This window comes from Caloenas nicobarica, chromosome Z (genome assembly GCF_036013445.1).
Source record: "Caloenas nicobarica isolate bCalNic1 chromosome Z, bCalNic1.hap1, whole genome shotgun sequence".
NCBI classification, from domain to species: Eukaryota; Metazoa; Chordata; class Aves; order Columbiformes; family Columbidae; genus Caloenas; species Caloenas nicobarica.
The window spans coordinates 38455130-38474894 of record NC_088284.1 but is presented as its reverse complement, the minus strand read 5'-3'; the positions used below and the strand labels follow the sequence as shown (position 1 = coordinate 38474894).

Below are 19765 nucleotides of genomic sequence, written 5' to 3'. Positions count from 1 at the left end.
GGAATTGAGGACAGTTGCCGTACTTGATAGCATACATTTCTATTAGGAATTGTTTCCAGTCTTCTCTGCTGTGGTGGTGGAGGTCACTACACTTACTATTAAATCTTTACATGATGGAGAACAATATTTTATCAAAAATCTCAGCACTGTTCCTTACTTAATGAAGAAAAATAAAATTCTGTAATAAGAAGGCTAATATGTCGCCTCTCTTCTGTAACTTTTAAAAGCACTACCAAATATCAGTCAAACTTTACAGAAAAACAATAATACTGATAACTATTCTATGATTCTGTATTATTCTCTTACAGAATTAATAAAAAAGGGGAATCAGGTAGAACACGGACATCCGACTAATGGCCTTCTGAAGGAGAAGTTTCAGTTAGCTTAACTCCTATTTAAACACATACAGTTTCCCAGGTCTATTATATGCCACCGTTGCAGAAAACGGTGCTTGTCCTTTATTAAATTACAGAAAATCAAAGAAAAAGCGGCAAAATGACAGGAAACCAAGTCTTACTTGTTCTGCTGCCAACAGAACAGCCTTTTTCTTCCTTCCTTTCCCTTTTTACTTTCAAGCTAAAACTCTAAAATATTGTAACTTTGTAACTGTAGGACACCATCTTACAAAATTCCTCCTTCATGCATTTCCCTCCTTAGTTGTGGTGCGATCCTCGCTAGAACTGTATAAATAGTGCTAAAACCTTTATTTGTTTTTCTTTCTAAATTGTGAAATGAAGTAGCAGAACAATGCAATCAAATATTGTGCCTACAATGTAGGTCATGTACTGCAAGAGTCATATAAGCCTGTTACAACACATTACAGCATGTAAAAAAACTCCTTTAAGAAAAAAGTTAACACTCCAACATCCTACAGGGTTCTCTCACAGGGGTATTGCTGCCCCATGCCCCTTGGCAGGCTGTCTGTCTCCTTGCTGTCAGAGTTGGATATGTGGCAAATCGGTCTAAAAACAAAAACAGGCTGGTGGGAAGAAGTTGCAAGGTAATACATTCTTTTTCTTTTCCAATATTTAACAATATCCTCATAGTGTAAATGTTAAATTTTTTCTACATTCTTTTTCTTTAAATGTCCACTGCTTTATGCAAACGCACACACACATTTACCTCAAAGGTTTCTGTTGAGATTTCAACCATCTAAGCAATGTTATGGCTGCCACTATCTCCTTCGACAACAAACAGCCCAGAACAGCAGCTAGCTTTGTTCAGTTAGGATTAATCTGTAGTACATTTGTGAAATACATGAGAGGGCAGCATAAAAGTTAGGTATTTCTGGGTTTTTTACAGAAATTTAAAAAGGCAAAAAGGATTAGTTCACTCTGAAGAAAGGTAACTAGTGAAATCTGTACTCTCGTGATGTTTGTTACCTTTTGTCCATTTTTTGTTTGTGTTCTCCTTTAAACAATGTATGGGCTTTTCATAGTTGAGCTGCCTACACTATTTTTTTGGTTACTTTTTACAGAGCCTTACAGATTAAGGACAATTTTTCATAACCTTCTTGCCTATAGTCAACAGCATCACCCAAGAGAAAAAGGCATTTCTCAAAGGTGAGGTTGATTTGTAATATTCTTTTCATGATGTACTTTCCAGTTGAATTGAAAAGAGAAAAAATAAGAATCGGAATATCCTCTGAAAATACACCATACATTGTTCCTGCAATTTTGAAGCTTTATTTTCCATAGGCAGCAAGCAACGATAGACATATGCAAATTTTGTTCCATATTGTCAACATTATTCCAAGAAAAGTAAATTTGTAAATATATGCTGTGATTTAATTAGTTTGTATACCAAACATTAGAAACATCTGACATATTCTTAGGGCTGTTTGCATTTGAAGTTACAGTGAACTATCTCTTCAAATAAGGATCTAGAACTTCCATAGAAATGAAGTTATTTTCTATCAAGGTGGGCCATGAAATAACACATTCCCATATACTTGCATACACTCCAAGGCATCTCTCCAAAGCATGGCAAAATATTCACTACCAAATGCACTTTTGGACCATCCTGGCTACTTAGGCAATTACCACACAATGTGAGAGAGTCGTGGATGTGATCAGCTTCTTTCTTATAGCACATGGTTCAAAACTTGTGGATTCAAAACATGCATAAGAGCATTACTGAGTTTCCATAATAACTAGTTTTTTTACCCCAGGTAAAAGTTCAAAAAGAATGAAACATGTCTCTAATACATTTAATCTTTAAATGAATATATATGACTGATATTTGGCCCATTTTTTGTACTTTAGAGGCTAAATCAGATAGTCAAGATTATATTTTAAATAAATATATCACAGCAAAACATACAATAAGCTTGGTTTACATTTATTTGTTACTAGACTTAAAATGATAAAACAGAATTTCTGAAGCAGCTAGTACTAATTTTACACTTGTAACCGGCCTTTTTAACAAGTATAACATTTGCTGCTCTGATGAACAGTTTTGTTACTGTATGCTTTTTAATATTCATTAAATATTAGTTAATTTAAAATCTAAACTGATATTTCTATACGACTTCTTACAACATATTTGAGACATTGCTCTTTACTTTGATGTTGCTAATGCAGAACTTTATCTCCACCCATTAGTTGTTGCTTCATTCCCTTTAAAAAATGTTTTACTTAAAGATTTGCAGTTCCCAGAATGGGAACAGTTTCCCAGTCGTGGATAATTTAGAAATCAGGATAACACCATATTCTTTATCTTTCAGTAAATACTGCCTTCCTGTTATGCTTTCAGGAGGTGGTATTTAGTACATTTAGGACACCTGGAGGTATAGAAAACTGACAAAACATTTTTTTTTTTTTAATGTAAACCTAGTATTACATACTAGTTCTGATCGCTATTTTTCTAATGAACAGAATGACGCTGGGAGAGGGCCCCAAAAGTTCTCTTCTACAATGTTCAGATTTTCTTTCCTCAGCTCAGCCTATACTCTACTTTTAAAGCCAGTGCTGTATTGTTTACAATAAAAGCTTCTCCCTCTGTGTTCCATCTTTGCTTTGTGTTGAATACTGAAAGAATCAGCTTTTATTTTGAGAAATATATGTATAGCAGACACATTGTTCATTTTATCTATTTTTAGAGAATATCTGTATAATTAAAGACATGACTGCGTACAAAAATAAAAAAGATATCCAGTAGTATTCAGCAAAGAAAGGTGGCATTATTTCACTCTGTAAAAATGCAGATACATTGTCTAATGACAAGCTTCATTATTAATGAACAAGATTGTCCTACGACAATTTTTTTTGTTATTTAAAATTTTGATTTGAGTGTTCCTTGTTATAGAGTAGCACATTATTATTATCATAGAAGAACTTCAGTAAGCTTTCATGTGGGTTTACACACATTCAGCCAGACTTAATGACATATGTCTTGTCACAGCTTGTTTTCAGATCTTCGAAGGTAACTTTTTGATTTTTGTCATGCCATGTTCATTAAATTAACATTTGTTGTGAAGCTACCTGTCTCCTAGAATATAGCTGTTTTGACTCAGCCCATCTAGGATTAAGGCAGGATTGTTCAGTTCAAGGTTCTCCAGTAGAAAAGGGCTATGTTAGAATTAGTGGGCAAACTGGCCATCCATTAGGAAAAATGAACTCAGTGCTCAAGGCAAACGTCCTTTATACAGGTTAAGATGTATGGTTTATGAAAAAGTTTGGAAAAGAGTGTCAGAGAGCACTTTGTGAGAGGGATCATGTAGTTCTAATTTGACCTGCAAGAATAGTCAGCACTGTTGTTTGTAGACAAACAAAAAGCTTTCCATGGGTTTGAGAGAGAGTCACGAATTTTAACAGATATGCATTTAGCATTGTTTTATTCTATGCTTTTGCAGTTCAGTGCAATGTATAACAGATTAATGTAATGATTGAGTTACCCTATCAGGATAACAGAAGTAGTTGATTTTCAGCCTCTACATTAACTTTCTGCATAGATACTGTTTCAGCATCCTGATTTTAACAAAGATGTACCACATTACTTTTTCCTCTCTAAATAATATATTATTAAATACAGACAGAAACTGTAAACATACATTTAAAACTATGCACTCTAAGAGCAGCTGGAGGCTCATTCTGCATGTAAGGGAATAAAAGAAAGCCACGGATACACAAGGATCTTACAAAAATCAAACTTCAGCAGCAATTCAATTCAAAACATACAAGAGGCTTTGTTAATTGCCTGATGCTCCTCTCTGTTCTATAATGTTTCAAGACCTATACTAGGCCAACGCAGTCTAATTCTACAGCCACCAGTATTTAAACATATCTCTTTGTATATACACACACTAATGATTTGCTTAAAATTTACACAATTTTGGTTCTTGATCCAATCAAGGGATCAAAGACAGTATTTAAAAGTTATATACCAAGACCAAGCAAAGAAATTCAATGGAGGTGAAAGCCATGCCTTGTCTTCCTTTATGAGTTACTAATATTTTAGAGAAGAATGACCTGACTGCTTGGAAAGTTGAATGATTTTTGCAGTCTGGCAAAGTCTGGCAAGTATTGCTACATGATACTAATAGTAGGCAATGAGGCACTGCTAAACTGTCTCCTGTTTGGTTTTTCGTTTGTATTTAAATAAAAGTGATCAACCTGACATTGAGGAAACATCAAATAAAAATAGCCTGGCAGGAATGTGAGGCCTTGTTGCTTTAAAAAGTGAAAAGGGATGAGGAATGGGAAGGGAAACTGGAAAGGAAAGGGGAACTGGAAAGGAAAGGGGTAGTGGAAGGGGAGAGTGAACAGGAAGGGAGAAAGAAACAGGAAATGGTGTAATAATTCTGACTCGATCAAGGTACTCCATGAACAACTAATGGATTATATTTTTGTGCTGGTTTGACTGAAAATGGGTTAATTTTCTTTGTGCAGTTAGAAACCTTTCTTTTTCATAGCTAGCATGCTCATTATTTGGACTTAGTTTGAGAACAAGCAGATAACACCCCAGCACACAGTTAATGTTTTTAATTGCTCTGGTCTGGTCTGAGCGCCAAGGGCATTCTGAGCACTCTGCCCACAGGTGTGAGGCACCAAGGAAGGGGGGCATGGATGGGGCAGAGCTTGACTGACATCCAGACTGATCAATGAGAGTATTCCATCCCATTAGTGTCATGTTTCAGATATAAGAAGAGTTGGGCCTTCCACTTTTTTCTCTCTTCTGCTCTTGCTCTCTGGGGTGCAGCCAGGGCAGTTCTGGTCGGGATGTTTAGTTTGGCCTTTTGCCATTTTGCAGAGGCCTCTGGGCTTTTCTGCCTTTTTCTTCTCTTTTCTCTCTCTGGGATCGGCTTTATGACCAGGTGCTGTTTCCTAGGACTGGCTGCTCAGCATGTTCGTGAGGAATTGCCTTGAGTATCTTTTATTTCTAATTTTTATATATATTTATTAGTAGTGTATTAGAATTTTGTTATTTTATTAAACTGTGTTTATCTCAATCCAAGTTTCTCCCTTCCCTTTCGATTCTCTCCCCTATTGGAGGGGGGCAGGGGAGAGGGTGAGTGAGCGGCTATCGTGGTTGTATTGCTAGCTCTGGTTAAACCACGACAAGTTTTCTACAGCGGTATCTAAAATACTAAACATGTCCAATCACAAGAGTCTCGCTCCCCTGTCATGTTCCCTCTGTTTTTCTTGCATTTCTTCCTTATAATATTTCCAGTTTACTCTCTTCCTTTCTTCCTTCACACAATGTTTTAGCTACCTTTTCCTCCCATGGTGCCTTCATTTTCTCCCAGTGGCTTCCAGTGACCTTATGGACAAAGGCAGTATAAACTGTGCACGTTCTGAGCAACGTGTGTTCTTGGACAGTCAGTGTCTGGGTAGCTTTGTCACCTACTGTGTCCCAGCCACCACTTCTCATATCTGTCTGGGAAATTAAGCATTTTTAAGATTCCTTTTTTGTCAAATGAAGTTTACTGCATTCACAGGTCGAAGTTACTGAAGCGAGAAAGGAAAAAGGAATGTATGTTCAGGCAAGCTAAGTTTCTTAAGAAAATGAAACTAAGAATTGTCCCTCCTTATATCTGCTTGTACCAAATCTAAATCCTAAGAATATAGATGCTTAAGACTGGTGGAAAAAGCCAAAGAAGGGCAGGAAGGGTCTTGAGTCTTGAAGACAGATTATGATAAAGGGCAATTCTCCCCATTTATGCGTTTGTACCTTGTACATCAAAATGTACTATCCATAATTATTACACCTTGCAGGTTCTCCCCATTATAGTATCATGCATATACGCATGTGCTATTACTTCAGCTATTTTTGTATTACTAAAAAACACTCAAAAAAGCTTAGTATACAAGGGAATCTAAGAAGAAATAAAAAATTCTGAACAAAGACATCCGTCTTTGAATGTATAGTAACACTGAGTTCCATTTCCAATAAGAAATATCTTAGGGAAATTAAAAATAGTCTAGCCCTCTATATCATACTCAGAAATATAACTACCCACCAAACACAGTACATTATGAATTTAAGGAACTGCCTCCTTTTCTTGTATTGCAAGAGTTGCTACAAAGAATGGACATGAATGTATAAATATTTAATTCAAGAAGCACATGAGAAAAATCAGTTTCTTAAGGATGAAATGCAAAGTTTGCCAAATTCTTATGTTTCTACAAAATTTCTGAGGATAGTTTTCAAATAAGCAACTATTGATCAATTGTGGTCCAATCCAACAACAATGGTTTTATATCATGATGATACACTTGTAATAGCCTGACCAAAATAATTTGTCTCTAAGAACTAAAGGTATATATATTTTAATCACAGAAGTTACGTATAATTTAAAATAGACATACCACATCTTAATCTCATGATTTAATATTCATTGACTTGGTGTGGAAATGAACTTTTGCTAGTAAATACTTTCACATATTTTTTTTACAATGCCATCAACAACAATAATTTTATCTTTATCCACTCTTACAAATTAACATACAGTTAAGAAAGTCACGAAAGCTATAACTGTATAACATTTTTATATTTTTTTCCTTGTTTGGATGGTAGATCCCTTCACACATGGAGTTTACTTGAGTGTACAGTTTCTTAAGAGCCAGAGATAACCTTTCCATAGCCTGTAGTAGAAAATGTAATTTAGATACCATCAGCCTGGTCAGCAAGAAATAACTATTGAAAAACTAGTTTCCTCTGTTTGCTGTTAGAGGTTAGATCCAGTAAAAGAACTTGGCATCTAAGCAAGAGATTAGACAAACTTCAGGGGTCCAAATCCAAAACTAACATCTAGAAAAAATCCACTCAGCAGTTGCCTATGGCTTAAGACATATCTGTGTTTTAGATGAAACTTCTTCATGTGACTACAGCTCTGGTCCTGCAGTCCTACATAAGTTTGTCCTGGGCTCCCATCTAACCCTAAATGGGAAGGAAAAACATGGGTATAACTCTGATGATATAGAAAGAAGATTGCATCCTTCACAAAATGCAATTCTAAACACATATTTTTTTTTAGAAACAAAAGATAAGGATGTTGGAAATATTGCTATGTCCACCTTCTATATTGTAGCCTAGCACACAGGTTACTGGCATGAGAACCAGGAAAACAAGGTTCAAACACTGTATTCTTGCTAGTACTGAAAAGTTTTGACACAAAAAATGTGAGTGTATGTAGACAGAGATAATACTAACATAATATCTGGACTATACACACATACAGAAATATGTATAATATGCATTTGTGACTTCACACACACACCGATAGGTATATAAAGCCTTAAGTAAACATGACTAGTTTATAAAGGTGATCAGCATCACCATTTTCTTCCTTGCATACTTCAAAAGTAGAAATAGCATATCTGTGAAAGATAAACTATGAACATCTATATTCGACAGAAAATTCAAAATTACAGAGCCTGGGTAGATCAAAATATACATTTCCAGTCTCTTACACCTAAATCCTGGGAAAGGCTTGCGTTTTACACAAATTACTGTTTTTAGTGTTTCCTGCTGACTGTTCAGGAGAGTTCTTTGAACAGCTTCAGGTTTTTCAGTCTGATTTCTGAGGCTAACACTTTTCCTTGTCCTCTCTGTATCATAATTCAGGCATCTAACAAAGGAACCTGAATTCTACTTGAGAAGAACTTTTTGGGCCTAGCACTACATCTCTAGGAGAATCAGAAGTCTGCACAGGTTTTAATACTGCATAGTACTGATAAACATTTTGTATTACCTGTGAAAGAAAAAAAACCAGCCTAAAGCTGAACTGGAAACATAGTTCTTGTCTTTGATAACAGCCATACCAGATTTATTGATACTAGACTAAAAGCTTCAGTCTTAGACCACATTAGCCAAGTCCCTTATTCCATAGAATACATATTCTTATTTATCAGCTATTAAACATTTGAATACTACAATGTATCTAACACAACGGAACACAGTATGTATCTAAACTGGTAATGATATTTAATCTTGAGTATCATCTAACAAAAAGCTCAGACCACAAAAATAGAATTGCAAAATCAAACACAGAGAAAACAACCAGTAACAATGTTGCCTAGAAAACCTGAACTGGTCCAACCATACCTTACGACAGTTTTACAGTAACCTACATTTGCCCCCTCAAACAAATATACATTATGACACAGCTTTAAAGTGTAAGACCAGATACGGCTTTCCACTTGACATCTGGTTTATTCAGACTGCTCTAACTTAAATGATTATGATTCGAAATATGGTTTTACTGTAATTTTAAGTTGTGACTTCTTATACTACTCCATATACACCATTGAAACAGTGAACCGACAGTAGAATGGTTCATTTCCTTACAGTTTAATGATGTTTTAAGAAATCATAGTTTTTTATTATCAGCTTTCTGTAGGTATTTCAGTTTGTGTGACTTAGTATCACCCAGAAACCCCCTCTCAGCGAGGAGAACAGGTCTGATTGTCAGTGGGCAACATTTGCTCTCTCGGTCACCTGACCACTACTGTTTTTTTGCAGTACCCTTTTGTCTCATTCATCAAACTGTTTCTGAATTTTTTAACAAGCAAAACAGAAGGTCTATAGAGGACTTGTTTGTTCGCAGCCCTGGTTTTTCCCTCTAGGCAGCCCATTACTCTTTTCAATGAATCAACTAAATATTCCATGAAAAAAATAGGAAAAATAATGTTTGATATGAACAAAGGCTGAGTCAACCTTAGTAATAAATAATAACACATATCCCATTTTTTGTAATCTCAGTGTTAGTTTATTGTAGATTTAAATATTATTTCTCTCAAGAAAAAAGAAATCTGGAAATTACATCTTATGCAGATCACAGCAAAGCTGGATTTTTGGATTCCCAAAGGTATCTGAACTCCTCTAACAAAACAATAAATTGAGTGAGCAGCATTGCATTTTCTGTGGGTATCTGCCACTAGAGGGGGAATACAGCAAATGTGAAATGGTGAGATCCTTGTGTTTATAGCTTTTTGCTGAACAGCACAGTAGTGTCAGGTTTCCAAACCTCTGGGTTTTATTCCAGATCCTGTACAAGATCTATCTGCATCTTTCCTCTGTTTTGCCTGACACCAAGCGTCGTGCTCCTCCACTGCCATTCTCTCCCCTAACCTGCTTCACCTCTTATTAATCGCTTTCCCTGGTTGTCTGCCCCTTTCCATTCCTACATTAGCCTCCACATTTTTGTCCTTCCCCAGCTTATTCCCTGTATTGCACGAGCGAGGCAGTTCCTCTGCTGTAAGCAATTCCCACCATAGTAGCTCATAACATCCACAGCCAGTAACTCCAGGAGTTCTGTGTTGCCTTTCAAGGCCAGAATCAAACACTTTAACTTTTTGTCCAGTGGGAAAAGGGAGAAGTTACGAATAACTGAGCCTTCAGGTAGGTTATACAGAACATTAGAACAAGCTCCAAACATGGAAAAACTTAGCAAAGATTTAAGCTTCTCAGCTCCTGCAAATTCAACTGAACTTTATTGGCCAAATTTTTGTGTGTTATTACAGTTTCAACAACTTCGGGGAGATTTTCATGGAAAAATAAAACAGTTACGCTAACACATACATCCTGACTTCAAGTCATAGGGGTGTATCTCAGTGACAGTCCTTAAAAATGAAGCACACACACACAGAGCAGTAAAACATGTTTTCGGCATGTGTCTAGTTCTCAATGGCAACAAATGCATCTTAAGTAGGTGCCTCACCAAGATATCAGATTCGACACAAGTACTAGGCATGAACATCTTCAAACCTGAGCAGATTAAATCTATGAAAGCCAGAAGGAGCTAAAGACTGGAACGGAGCGGTGTGGCAATCTGAACGGCAGGCCCACGACCAGCCTCTTGCAGCTGTGGCTCATTTCTGTGAGCACACGCACTGCTCCTCAGGAAGCTTGCTACTTAGGCGCAGAAAAGCCTAACTCAAGCTGAGGCTTGACAGTGGCCCACAAACGCGTACATGCTGTTAGCGCGGCAACAGGACTCGCACGGAAAGCTGCGACGGGTCTTTGCCGAACAACGCGGGGGTGCTGGAGCTGGTTCGGTGCCACGGGGCACCCCACACTCCACCCTCCTCTCCCCGGCCGCCGTTCCCCAATCAGCAGCGGCCCAGTGAGGGCGGCTGAGGCCCAAGACAGCCCTCCCGTTCTCCCTTCCAGCTTCCTCGCTTCCCACGGCGGGGGCTGCCACGCACCGCACGCTGACGCAGCGCCGGCGAGCGCGGGGAAGCCGTGACGCGGCGCCTCCGACCTGCTGCCGTGGGGCAGCCGTCCCCGCGCCGACCGGTGCGAGGCACCTCGGGGCCGGGCCTGCCGCGCCGAGCGGAGGGGAGCGGGGGCTCCCGGCAGCACGGCGGCCCCGCGGGTGAGGGGAAGGGCCGGCGGCCGCCGCTCCTCCCGCCGCCAGGCGCCCGGGGGCGGCGCCAACCCCAGCGGCAGCCGCGCGCTCGGCCCCCGCGGCGCTGGGGCGGCGCGGGCCGGTGGGGGCGGTGCCGCGCCCGTGACACGCGCGCGACACCGCCCACCCGCCTGGGCGCGCGGGGGCGGAGCGCGGCGCTCGGACGGCGGCGGGGCCGGCGCTGGCGCGCGGGGGCTCCTCGGGCGCGGAGCGTGTGCGCGGCGGCCGGCGCTGTCTCGGCGGCGGCAGCGCTCTGTCCGCCGGGAGCGGGAGGAGGTGCCGGACTCCGGCGCCGCTTACCGGCAGCGAGAAGGAGCGGAGCGGCTGGTGAGGCGGCCGGAGGAGGAGGAAGGGGCGGCACAGGGTCGGCGCCGCAGCGCTGCCGCCGCCACTTCCCCGCTGGGCGCTCGTCTGCCCGGGAACCCGATCCGCTCCCGGGAACTCTCGGCTCGCGTCTCTCCGCGGCGGCAAGGTCTCGGCCGGGCTCTCTACCCCGGCGCAGTGCGGGGGCAACTTCTCGCACTTCTCCGGAGAAGACTTGGGGCTTCCCCACGCCGGGCGCGGCGGCACCTGGGGTGCCCGCGACCCGCCGCGGCGGGAAAACTTTCCCCTCCGAGCGCGGGGCGGCGAGCGGGGCCCGGGCGCGCCGGCCGCGGCTGGAGGAGCGCAGCGGCGCGGCCGGCCGGGCGGCCGCGGAAATGAAGCTGAGCCGGCAGTTCACGGTGTTCGGCAGCGCGGTCTTCTGCGTGGTGATCTTCTCCCTCTACTTGATGCTGGACCGCGGCCACTTCGACCACCCGAAAAGCCCCCGGCGGGAGGGCACCTTTCCCAAGGTGAGCGGGGCGGCGGCCGGGGCGCGGCGGGTGTGCGGGCAGCCGGGGCGGACGTGGAGGGGCGGGCGGCCGCGCCGTCAGGGGGCCCCCCTCCGCTCTCCCTGCGGGGCCTGCCGGAGCGCTGAGGGGCGGTGGCGTGGCGCCGCGGCTGCCGGGCCGTTGAGGCGGGGGCCGAGCGGTGCCGCCTCTGGGCGGCGCTGCTGCCGGCCCGGCTCGGGGCTGCGGGGGGAGGCGAGCGCAGCCCACCCGCCGGGCCAGGGGCGGTGCGGAGGGGCGGCTCGCTGGGCGCTCGCCCCGGGCAGGACGGGCTGGGGGCTGCGCTGCGGTGTCACCGGCCGGCCGCCCTGCTCGGCAGCGGGGCAGGCAGCGGAAGGGGGTGTGCAAGGCTTACTCTGCACTGTGGAAATCGATGCTGAGGGCGGGTGGGGACTCGGGGAAAGCAGAGAAGTCGACGGTAGACCTCAGCCATGGCATCAACAGGTATGTTTGAAGAAGTGCTGACTTTATGTTACTGCTTTCCTTTTTGCGAAGTCTTGCTTAGGAGCTCGCTCATACCTGACTGCTCGGCGTGGCTAAAGGAAGCAGTTCTTCAGTTCCTCACTTTCCCTTGTTGGCTATGTGGGAGAGAAATTCAAAAAGCTGTGTATCATGGTGGTGGTCTAGTAAAGAATGTTTAACTATGAGAAGAAAAAGATATTTCAGGGAGCATATGGTATGCTGTGCAGAATGGCAGAACACTGCTGTGTATAAACAGCTTTGTTTTCTTACAGTAGTAGACCAAAAAATTATACAAAGTAAAGTTATAGCTTATTTATGTACACTGTACTTATTTTTTGGGTAATAAAACGGAAGGATGTGTTTTTTAGTACAGCAGTGAGACTTCAAGTGAGCAGAATAAGTCAAAAGGCTTATTTAAAAACTAACGATTATCTCGCTGATAGAATCACTAATTTTTCATGTAATGTAAAAGTAGTAGTTGATACCATTTTGTTAACGGTAAAGACAAAAACATTGACTTAAATGTAAAGAAAGAGTTGAGATCTGTGTTAATTCCTTCGAGCTAGAGTTCAGAGGTCAGCCACTGTTTTTTTGCAGGAACTAAGAGAATGGGGAGGCAGTTTAGGAGAAGAAAGCAAGACAAAGCTGGCTACAACATCTATGTCTGTTCAATATATAATTCCACCAGGAGATTAATGCTGGGTATGACACTTGTAATAGTGAAGTACAAGTGCCACTTTCTTGTTATGGTCAGTATCTTATATGAGGAAATCACTTCATGTGCCTTTATAGCATGAGTTGAGTTTAATCCAGGTGAAGTACAGAAAAGGAAAGCTTGCATATGGGTGGCCTTTTTTGTTTTTTTCATGTTAGGTTTTGGTTTGAAATACATGAGTAGAAAAGAGAAGATCTATTATACCTGTTTGGTCTTCCATTGTCAGTGCCTTGCGGTTGAAATCCTGTCTGTGTCCTACAGTGTAATGCTAGTCTGCAGTATAATGTGGCTTTATCTCTTTTGACCAAGGCTTTAGTACCTTAATCTGTTGTTACACCTCTTCCTTCTATGTGATCTAGTCAGCTAGAGACCAACATTTCTCTTTCCATGCTCCTCTCTCCCCTCAGTTTTCTAGAACTGTCTTGTCCATGTTTACTCTTTTTACCTTTTCCGTATCTAAATTTCTTGGAGACTACTGACTCTCACTGGAAAATCCTATGCCTGTCATTGTTTTGGTCCTTTTGAAGAGTTACCTTTTCCTTTCTTACTACTTTATCATTTGAGGAAGTTACAGATGAAGTTGATGTGATCTTGTCATTTCCTTTTGCCGCGCATAGGGCAGAAGTTTTTCACTTTATTAAAACTGGTAAACCTCTGATACCTAGCAAATGCTTTCAAAGCCCTATAACATCAGTTTAAAGTAAATGGAAAAGATGTAGAATGGACTAGAAGCCACCAAAAATATTTGAAATTATCAGCTTTAGTCCTACCTCATCTGACAAAAAGTTGTGTTAGTGCAGTATTGCCAGAACTCAGTGTACTGTAAGTGAAACTATCCACAGATGCAAAAACTTCAAACTATTGTTGATTCTGAAAAGCTATGGCAGCAGTAGATGGTTGGTTTGTATATTTGAAAAGACAGTCTCTTTCCTGATGACAGAGGTCAGAATGTTTTTTCTTAGAAAAAAGAATTGATTTTTTTTTTTTTACAGAAATTATTGGATTGATTCACTTCATACCTCTTTCTTTTCTGACAATGTGCTAATTTTTCAGCCTTGCTGCTTCTCTGTGCAGTTCTGGTAATAACACAGGCCACCTTCTGTGTCCTGGAAGTTGCATATTGATTAGTTTCTTCTTCCTGACCTACATGGATTACGCTAAGCTCAGAGGAGAGAAGAGGGTACCTCTGGAAGCAGTCTTCTGTTTAGCTTGTGAATATTTATCTAGGCTTTGTATTTATTTTCTGCCAGGATTAGAATTGGAATTTTTCAGCTGGCAGTGCCTGTTGGTCTGCATTCACCTAAAGTGTCATGATACCTAATAGCAGTAGTAAAATAAACGTTTAGATTCTTGCTCCACTTTTTTCTTCCAGAAAGACTCAGTCTTGTGAACCTGTCTTCTTTCAGGCTTATCTGCCAGTCTGGTTAAGAGTTATCCTTATGGAGCCTGCTTTCCAGTTTGAGAGTTTAGGTAATTGTTCAAGGATGCCAACAGAAATGTCTTGCAGAAGAAATTTTTGGACAAGATTTCCTAAGATGGGTGAATATTCACAGACAGGTGCCCTTACATACTTTCTAACCAAGTTCATGTAAATGCCTTTCACTGCTATGCTAAACGGCACCTGTGATCAGGCTTGGGAATGCAGTGGTGATATTGTGTCCTTATAGGTGTTGGTGTTGGAAAAGCTGGCACCAGTAGTCAGTTTTGCAGTGAATGTTATCCACACCTATTCATAGTAAGGTGGCATTGTGGCAACTGTAATAGAACTTGAGCTAAAGTGATTTATAGCCTTGTCACCATTGGTGGTGCATTTAAATCGTAATATCAAAAGATATGTATGTTGCCATAGTATGGAAGTCCCTGTTAATTTTGGGAGGATTAGGTACCTATAATACATGGAGATCAAGACTTTTTGGCCTCTCCTGTGTAATTCCTGCATAGATCTTTATGGAACCTGCCTGGTTGTCAGATCTATATTGTTCTTATGATGGCCATATTACAAGTTCTCTCTTTCTCTCTGAGCCCATTCCTAGCCATAGGATACTCCTGTCTCAAGATACAATGTGTCCTAGTATCTTCTCTCAGGCTATGAACAATGCTAAAACATTGCAAAGAGGTGAGCTCAAGGTGGAAAAATAGCTTTAGGTGCATTTTTAGGTTATTATTGTAGCAGTTGTCAGTACAGATCATTGTGTAAGAGTCTTCTAGTGGAATATAGTGGAAAAATGGTTGAGTATGTTGTTTTTGAATGTAATAGCACAGAATTCTCTGAGAAATCTTGTGTGACTACAGTGGAGAGAGGTTCAGAGTAGTGGTTAGTCCTATGAAATTTCTTATGGAGTGAGTGTCAGGTGCAAGTAATTTGTGAGCTAAATTGAGAACTACTAAATGAAAACTACATTCAAATAAAGTCTGAAGTGGAATAAGTCCATAAGCAGCTTATCTTGAAGAACATGTGCTACTGTGTGCAGATGAATAAAAAAATACTGATAAGCCCATATTAATCTATTATGTATTTTGGACTCCCCCCCCCCCCCCCCAAAAAAAAATCATTAACCTAACATGGCTTGTTTTCCCAACTAAATTTACCTTGACTTAGAACAGATCAATAAAAGCTGTTCATTTACAGAAGCTTCTGGAGTATTTCTTTTAATTCTAAATTTTGCTAGATTCACACCTAAACATACATGGCACACATCAAAAATCCAATTAAAAAAAAAAAAGTCAAGGATTCATTTGTAAGAGTATATTGCTTCAGAAATATATGGCCTTTGTGTAGTCTTTACATGAAAGTTCGTTTTAAGTGAATTTTATACCTAGGCAAGGCCAAGAAGCAATACAATGCAGCATCCTCTGTCACTACCGGATAGATGATGCTTTGGACACCAGCTTTTTCCTCTAACCACTTTCACACAGCCTGCTTTGACTTCTATGGGACGTAACTCTCCACTTGTGCAAGGTTATTTCTGGAAATACATTTTTAAAACTCAAGTCTGCCACAATTCTGGTTGATGACTGGAACAGCACCAGGTGATTGCCCCTCTTTATCTTTGGTCTTTCCCTTAAACTTTGTTAAAAGGCTAAGGATGAACATAGAGCAACTTCCATCCTTACTGTTCTATTTTTTCTAAGCAACTGTTATTTGAATAAGATACCTCTCTTCCCACCCACTGTGTTTTCTTCTGCAGCCCTGCCTATTTAAAGCTTACTCAGATATTCTTCTGTGTTAACTGCTCTTGTGGGCTTACTAGTTGCGTTGCATTGAATAGAGGTAATCAAGTACAATTTCTTTAAAAGCAGCTGGCTTGTTTTTTTGTTTCCAGTGTCCTTCCAGCAAAGTGACCTGGTGGTTGGTGGTACTGCTAAAGTTTCTTCTCTGGATTCATGCCTTCAAGGCATCTACACAGTGTATCAATTACTTCTGCACAAATGGCGCAAGTGACAATTATTGCAGTACGGAGTGTTGTTTCACCTGAGCTTGCCAATAATTTGCTAGTAGTACCACCTAGGTAAAATAGGAATCACGATAGGGTGGAGCAGTAATAGTAGAAAATTGGGACCAAATACATGGCAGAAACACCAGCAGTTCTCCGAATCAGTGTGTTGAACAAAGATGCCTTGTGAACTTTACTCTGGAGCACTGCCGAGGTAGTACTTCCCCTTCTGCAAGGAAGCACTACCTGCAGTCAGCCCTGAGTCTCTACTAGATGGCTGAACTGCTGTGTATCAGCTCATAATGGTAGTTACTATGCCTCAATTCTGTGCAGTGCAAACCTCAGCTCTCTCCAGTGTCGACGTGTCTGTACACTTCCTGTTTTGAAATGGTTCCTGATACACTGTAAATGCCTTTTCCACCTAGAGTTTTGCTCAGTGCCTTGCTGTAGAGATGGAGCTGAAATCAATGGCTTACGTGGGCAACAAATATACACATTTTGTTGCTGCATGTTCTTTGTAATTGGTGTATTTTTATGAACTCATTTGGGAACTTTCAGAACTATGTTGTGTAACAAGGAATGAGACATCTGTATGCAAAACTATTGGAAGCAGCATGATCAGGTATTGAGGAAATGTTTGTTTTATTCTAAAATGTGAATAGTGGCAATTAAGGTTGTACATAATTTTGAAGTTGTCATTTTCTGACTACTGCACACTACAAAACTGTAGGCACAGTGACTTAGTTGCATTCTTATGAGTTTGACATCAGAGATGACTGGATGTTGAGTGAAGAAATTCACAGAAGGAACCATGATTTTCCTGGATTTGAAACATGTTGACTTATTTAAAAAACAAACAAACAAAACCCTAATAACAACACGTAGTTCACAGTCTAAAAGCCTTTGATTGTCACAGCAATGATCTTGTTTGGAAAACAATGAAAGCTTAGGATTTCTTCTGCTGAATTTATGGTGTGTTGTAAAGGAAGAGGGGCCACCTCTGTGAACATAGTTACAGGCCAGTAACAATTCTTCATACTTCCCGATTTTCACAGAATGTATTTGTCTTTGTTGTGTGCACATTTTCTGTAAAGTTTTGGCTAAGCAGCAGTCAAGCAGATGCTAATAGCCTCCTTCAGTTACAGTCTTTAAATCTGGTGCAAAATATTGAGCAAAGTATATTTTTCAGGAAAGTAGTAACACCACCTATAAACGAGCATTTCTGCTACCTAGAGTCAATGTCTAACTTAAACTGCATAAACTAAATGGAGAAAGTTTCCTAGTTTGCTCTTTCTTTGTCTTACACATAGTTTTATTAAGTTTTCACTTGTCCAAATAAAAATAAACGTGACTAAAATGCTCATAGTCTTAATGCTATGTAAGCTGTACTTCAGTGTTGTACTGTTAGCTATTTAAATAAAGATTCAGTATAGGACAGGGAGGAGAATAAAAAAGGAAATGAACCTGAAACATATTCAACAGAGCAGTGGTGAACATTTTTCAGATTAATTGACTTTAAACAGGGAATACTTCTAGATTTGTCTCCATCTCACTTTCCATTCTCCTTGCCTTCAGATCACTGATGATGGTGTCAAATCAGTCCGTAACAGCATGCCTTATTTTTATCTCTGTAAGTTACATGAAACTTGAGTCTAGCATAATAGTACATTAAACACTCCTGTTATTGCTGCCCTCTAGTAAAACAGAATGTGGAAGTCCATCAGCTGCTTAGAATCTATTTGTCAGGCTGCTGCATCTTTGGAGTAGAACTTCCCCCTTTTTTAAGAGAACAGACTTTAGTTCTGTAGTTCAGTTAATTCAGAAGAATTCCAATGTCTTTGTAAAGTGAGTTTGTTCTGAATGGTTCTTTGAAGGTAGGAAATCACTAACAATTTTACTTATGTAATTTTCATAATCACAAGTGCTCTCCTCAGATGAATAAAGACGTTAAACCTTGACTTGTTCTTTTGACTGATGCATGTATGTTTGGTTTTTTGTTCCATGTCCTACCTTGCAATGTGAATACATGCTGAAACAGTGTGTTTGAATATTAAGCTTTGATGCTACATCAGGTTGCATTTTTAACTTTTACTTGCTTGCTTTTTCTGTACAGGAGGTGACTATTTAAGTCTATATTTAGTATGTTCTGTTCACGGTACAGTGCTCCAGCACTGAACAGGAAATGCTTTCTGGTCTTACCATCTTGGTATGCTGGCATCTTACCAGAGGTTTACATCAAGATTTTGGTGAAGTTAATATGTGATTTGTGAAGATGAACTTTGAAAGACTTATTGACAAGACTAGTGCAGAAAATTATTAAGATGATCGACATTCGGTGCAGCCAGAAAATGAGACTTTGAGTCCAGTTTCCTCACTGCTTCCTGCAGTAGATCTGTTTAGGCAATGAACTTGACTTGAATTCAACATCCCTCAGAGAAGTCTGTTCATTGTGGTCCTCTGCTTTCTTCACCACAGCTCATTCGTGCACCAGAGACTCTTATGCAGGACACTGCCAGCTCCTTTGTGGTCTCCTGCTTTGGGTGAAAAGGAGAATGAACGGGCTTTGGCTGACTTTGAACCAGGCACTTGGTGGTTGCTGGCTGAGCCTGGATACAAATAATCAAGTCCCAGCTGACCTAACCTCAGAGGTTCCTAACATGGATTTCTTTTGTGCCTGCCTGGTTCCATGAATTTCCTCATCTGTGTGGCTGTTATACTCTTATTTCAATTATTTGAGCTAGCTATCTTTTTCCTGATGTGGGCCTGTTAAAAGTGACTGCATTTAGAGTAGTAGTGAATGTTCACTGAGGAAGTGAAAGTTGCAACCAGTATTCTTTCTGCAATGTACAATGTCTAGGTGGGAGAAACTGTGAACACTCAGCTTCCCCAGAATAAAGCAGCTTGATCTTTCATTGTTTTACTGGACTTCCCTTTGTGTCCTGTGTGGCAGTGTGCTCCTTTCTGGAGAGAGTCCTTGCTATGGATCCAGACGGGTGTCAGAAGCAAACAGAGAAGGACAAGCACAGAGCTGTGGGAAAACAGACTGCTTTGAAGTATTTGGGGCATGAAAACTGCTGAAGGGTTCAGGCTGACTGAAGCATAAGGAACTGTTTATGTAGCTGGTTCACGTGCTGGTAGCAGCACATTGCTCAGTGCAGCTATCAGGTAGGACAATTTTTGTTCCAAATGGGAGGAGGGCGTGCTGATCTGTGCTATCCTTACATGGGAAGACTTTGTTGATTAAGTCCAACCCTGTGTAACCGTGGGGTTGGTAAACAGTTGCGCTGCTCATGTGATGCCATTCTGCTAATGCAGCTGTACTTCCAATACTGTTGGATTTGTTGGTACTTACCACTTCTTGTACAAATAGTTGTTTTGCTGTGGCTTAACAGCAGGGTTGCTTTTCTTGCTTTTTAATAAAATATTTATTTGC

At 40.9% G+C, this 19765-nt stretch overlaps 1 protein-coding gene across 2 annotated transcripts in view; it reads left to right on the top strand.

The window, feature by feature from the left end:
- The first annotated feature begins 11008 nt into the window (after positions 1 to 11008).
- The window catches only part of MAN2A1 (mannosidase alpha class 2A member 1), a 121816-nt gene continuing 113059 nt past the window's right edge, over positions 11009 to 19765 (top strand). For both annotated transcript variants that reach the window (XM_065657020.1, XM_065657019.1), the window contains exon 1: positions 11009 to 11685. In XM_065657020.1, coding sequence (XP_065513092.1) covers positions 11551 to 11685 — 135 coding nt within the window. In that variant the 5' untranslated portion in view covers positions 11009 to 11550. The remainder of the gene's footprint in view (positions 11686 to 19765) is intronic.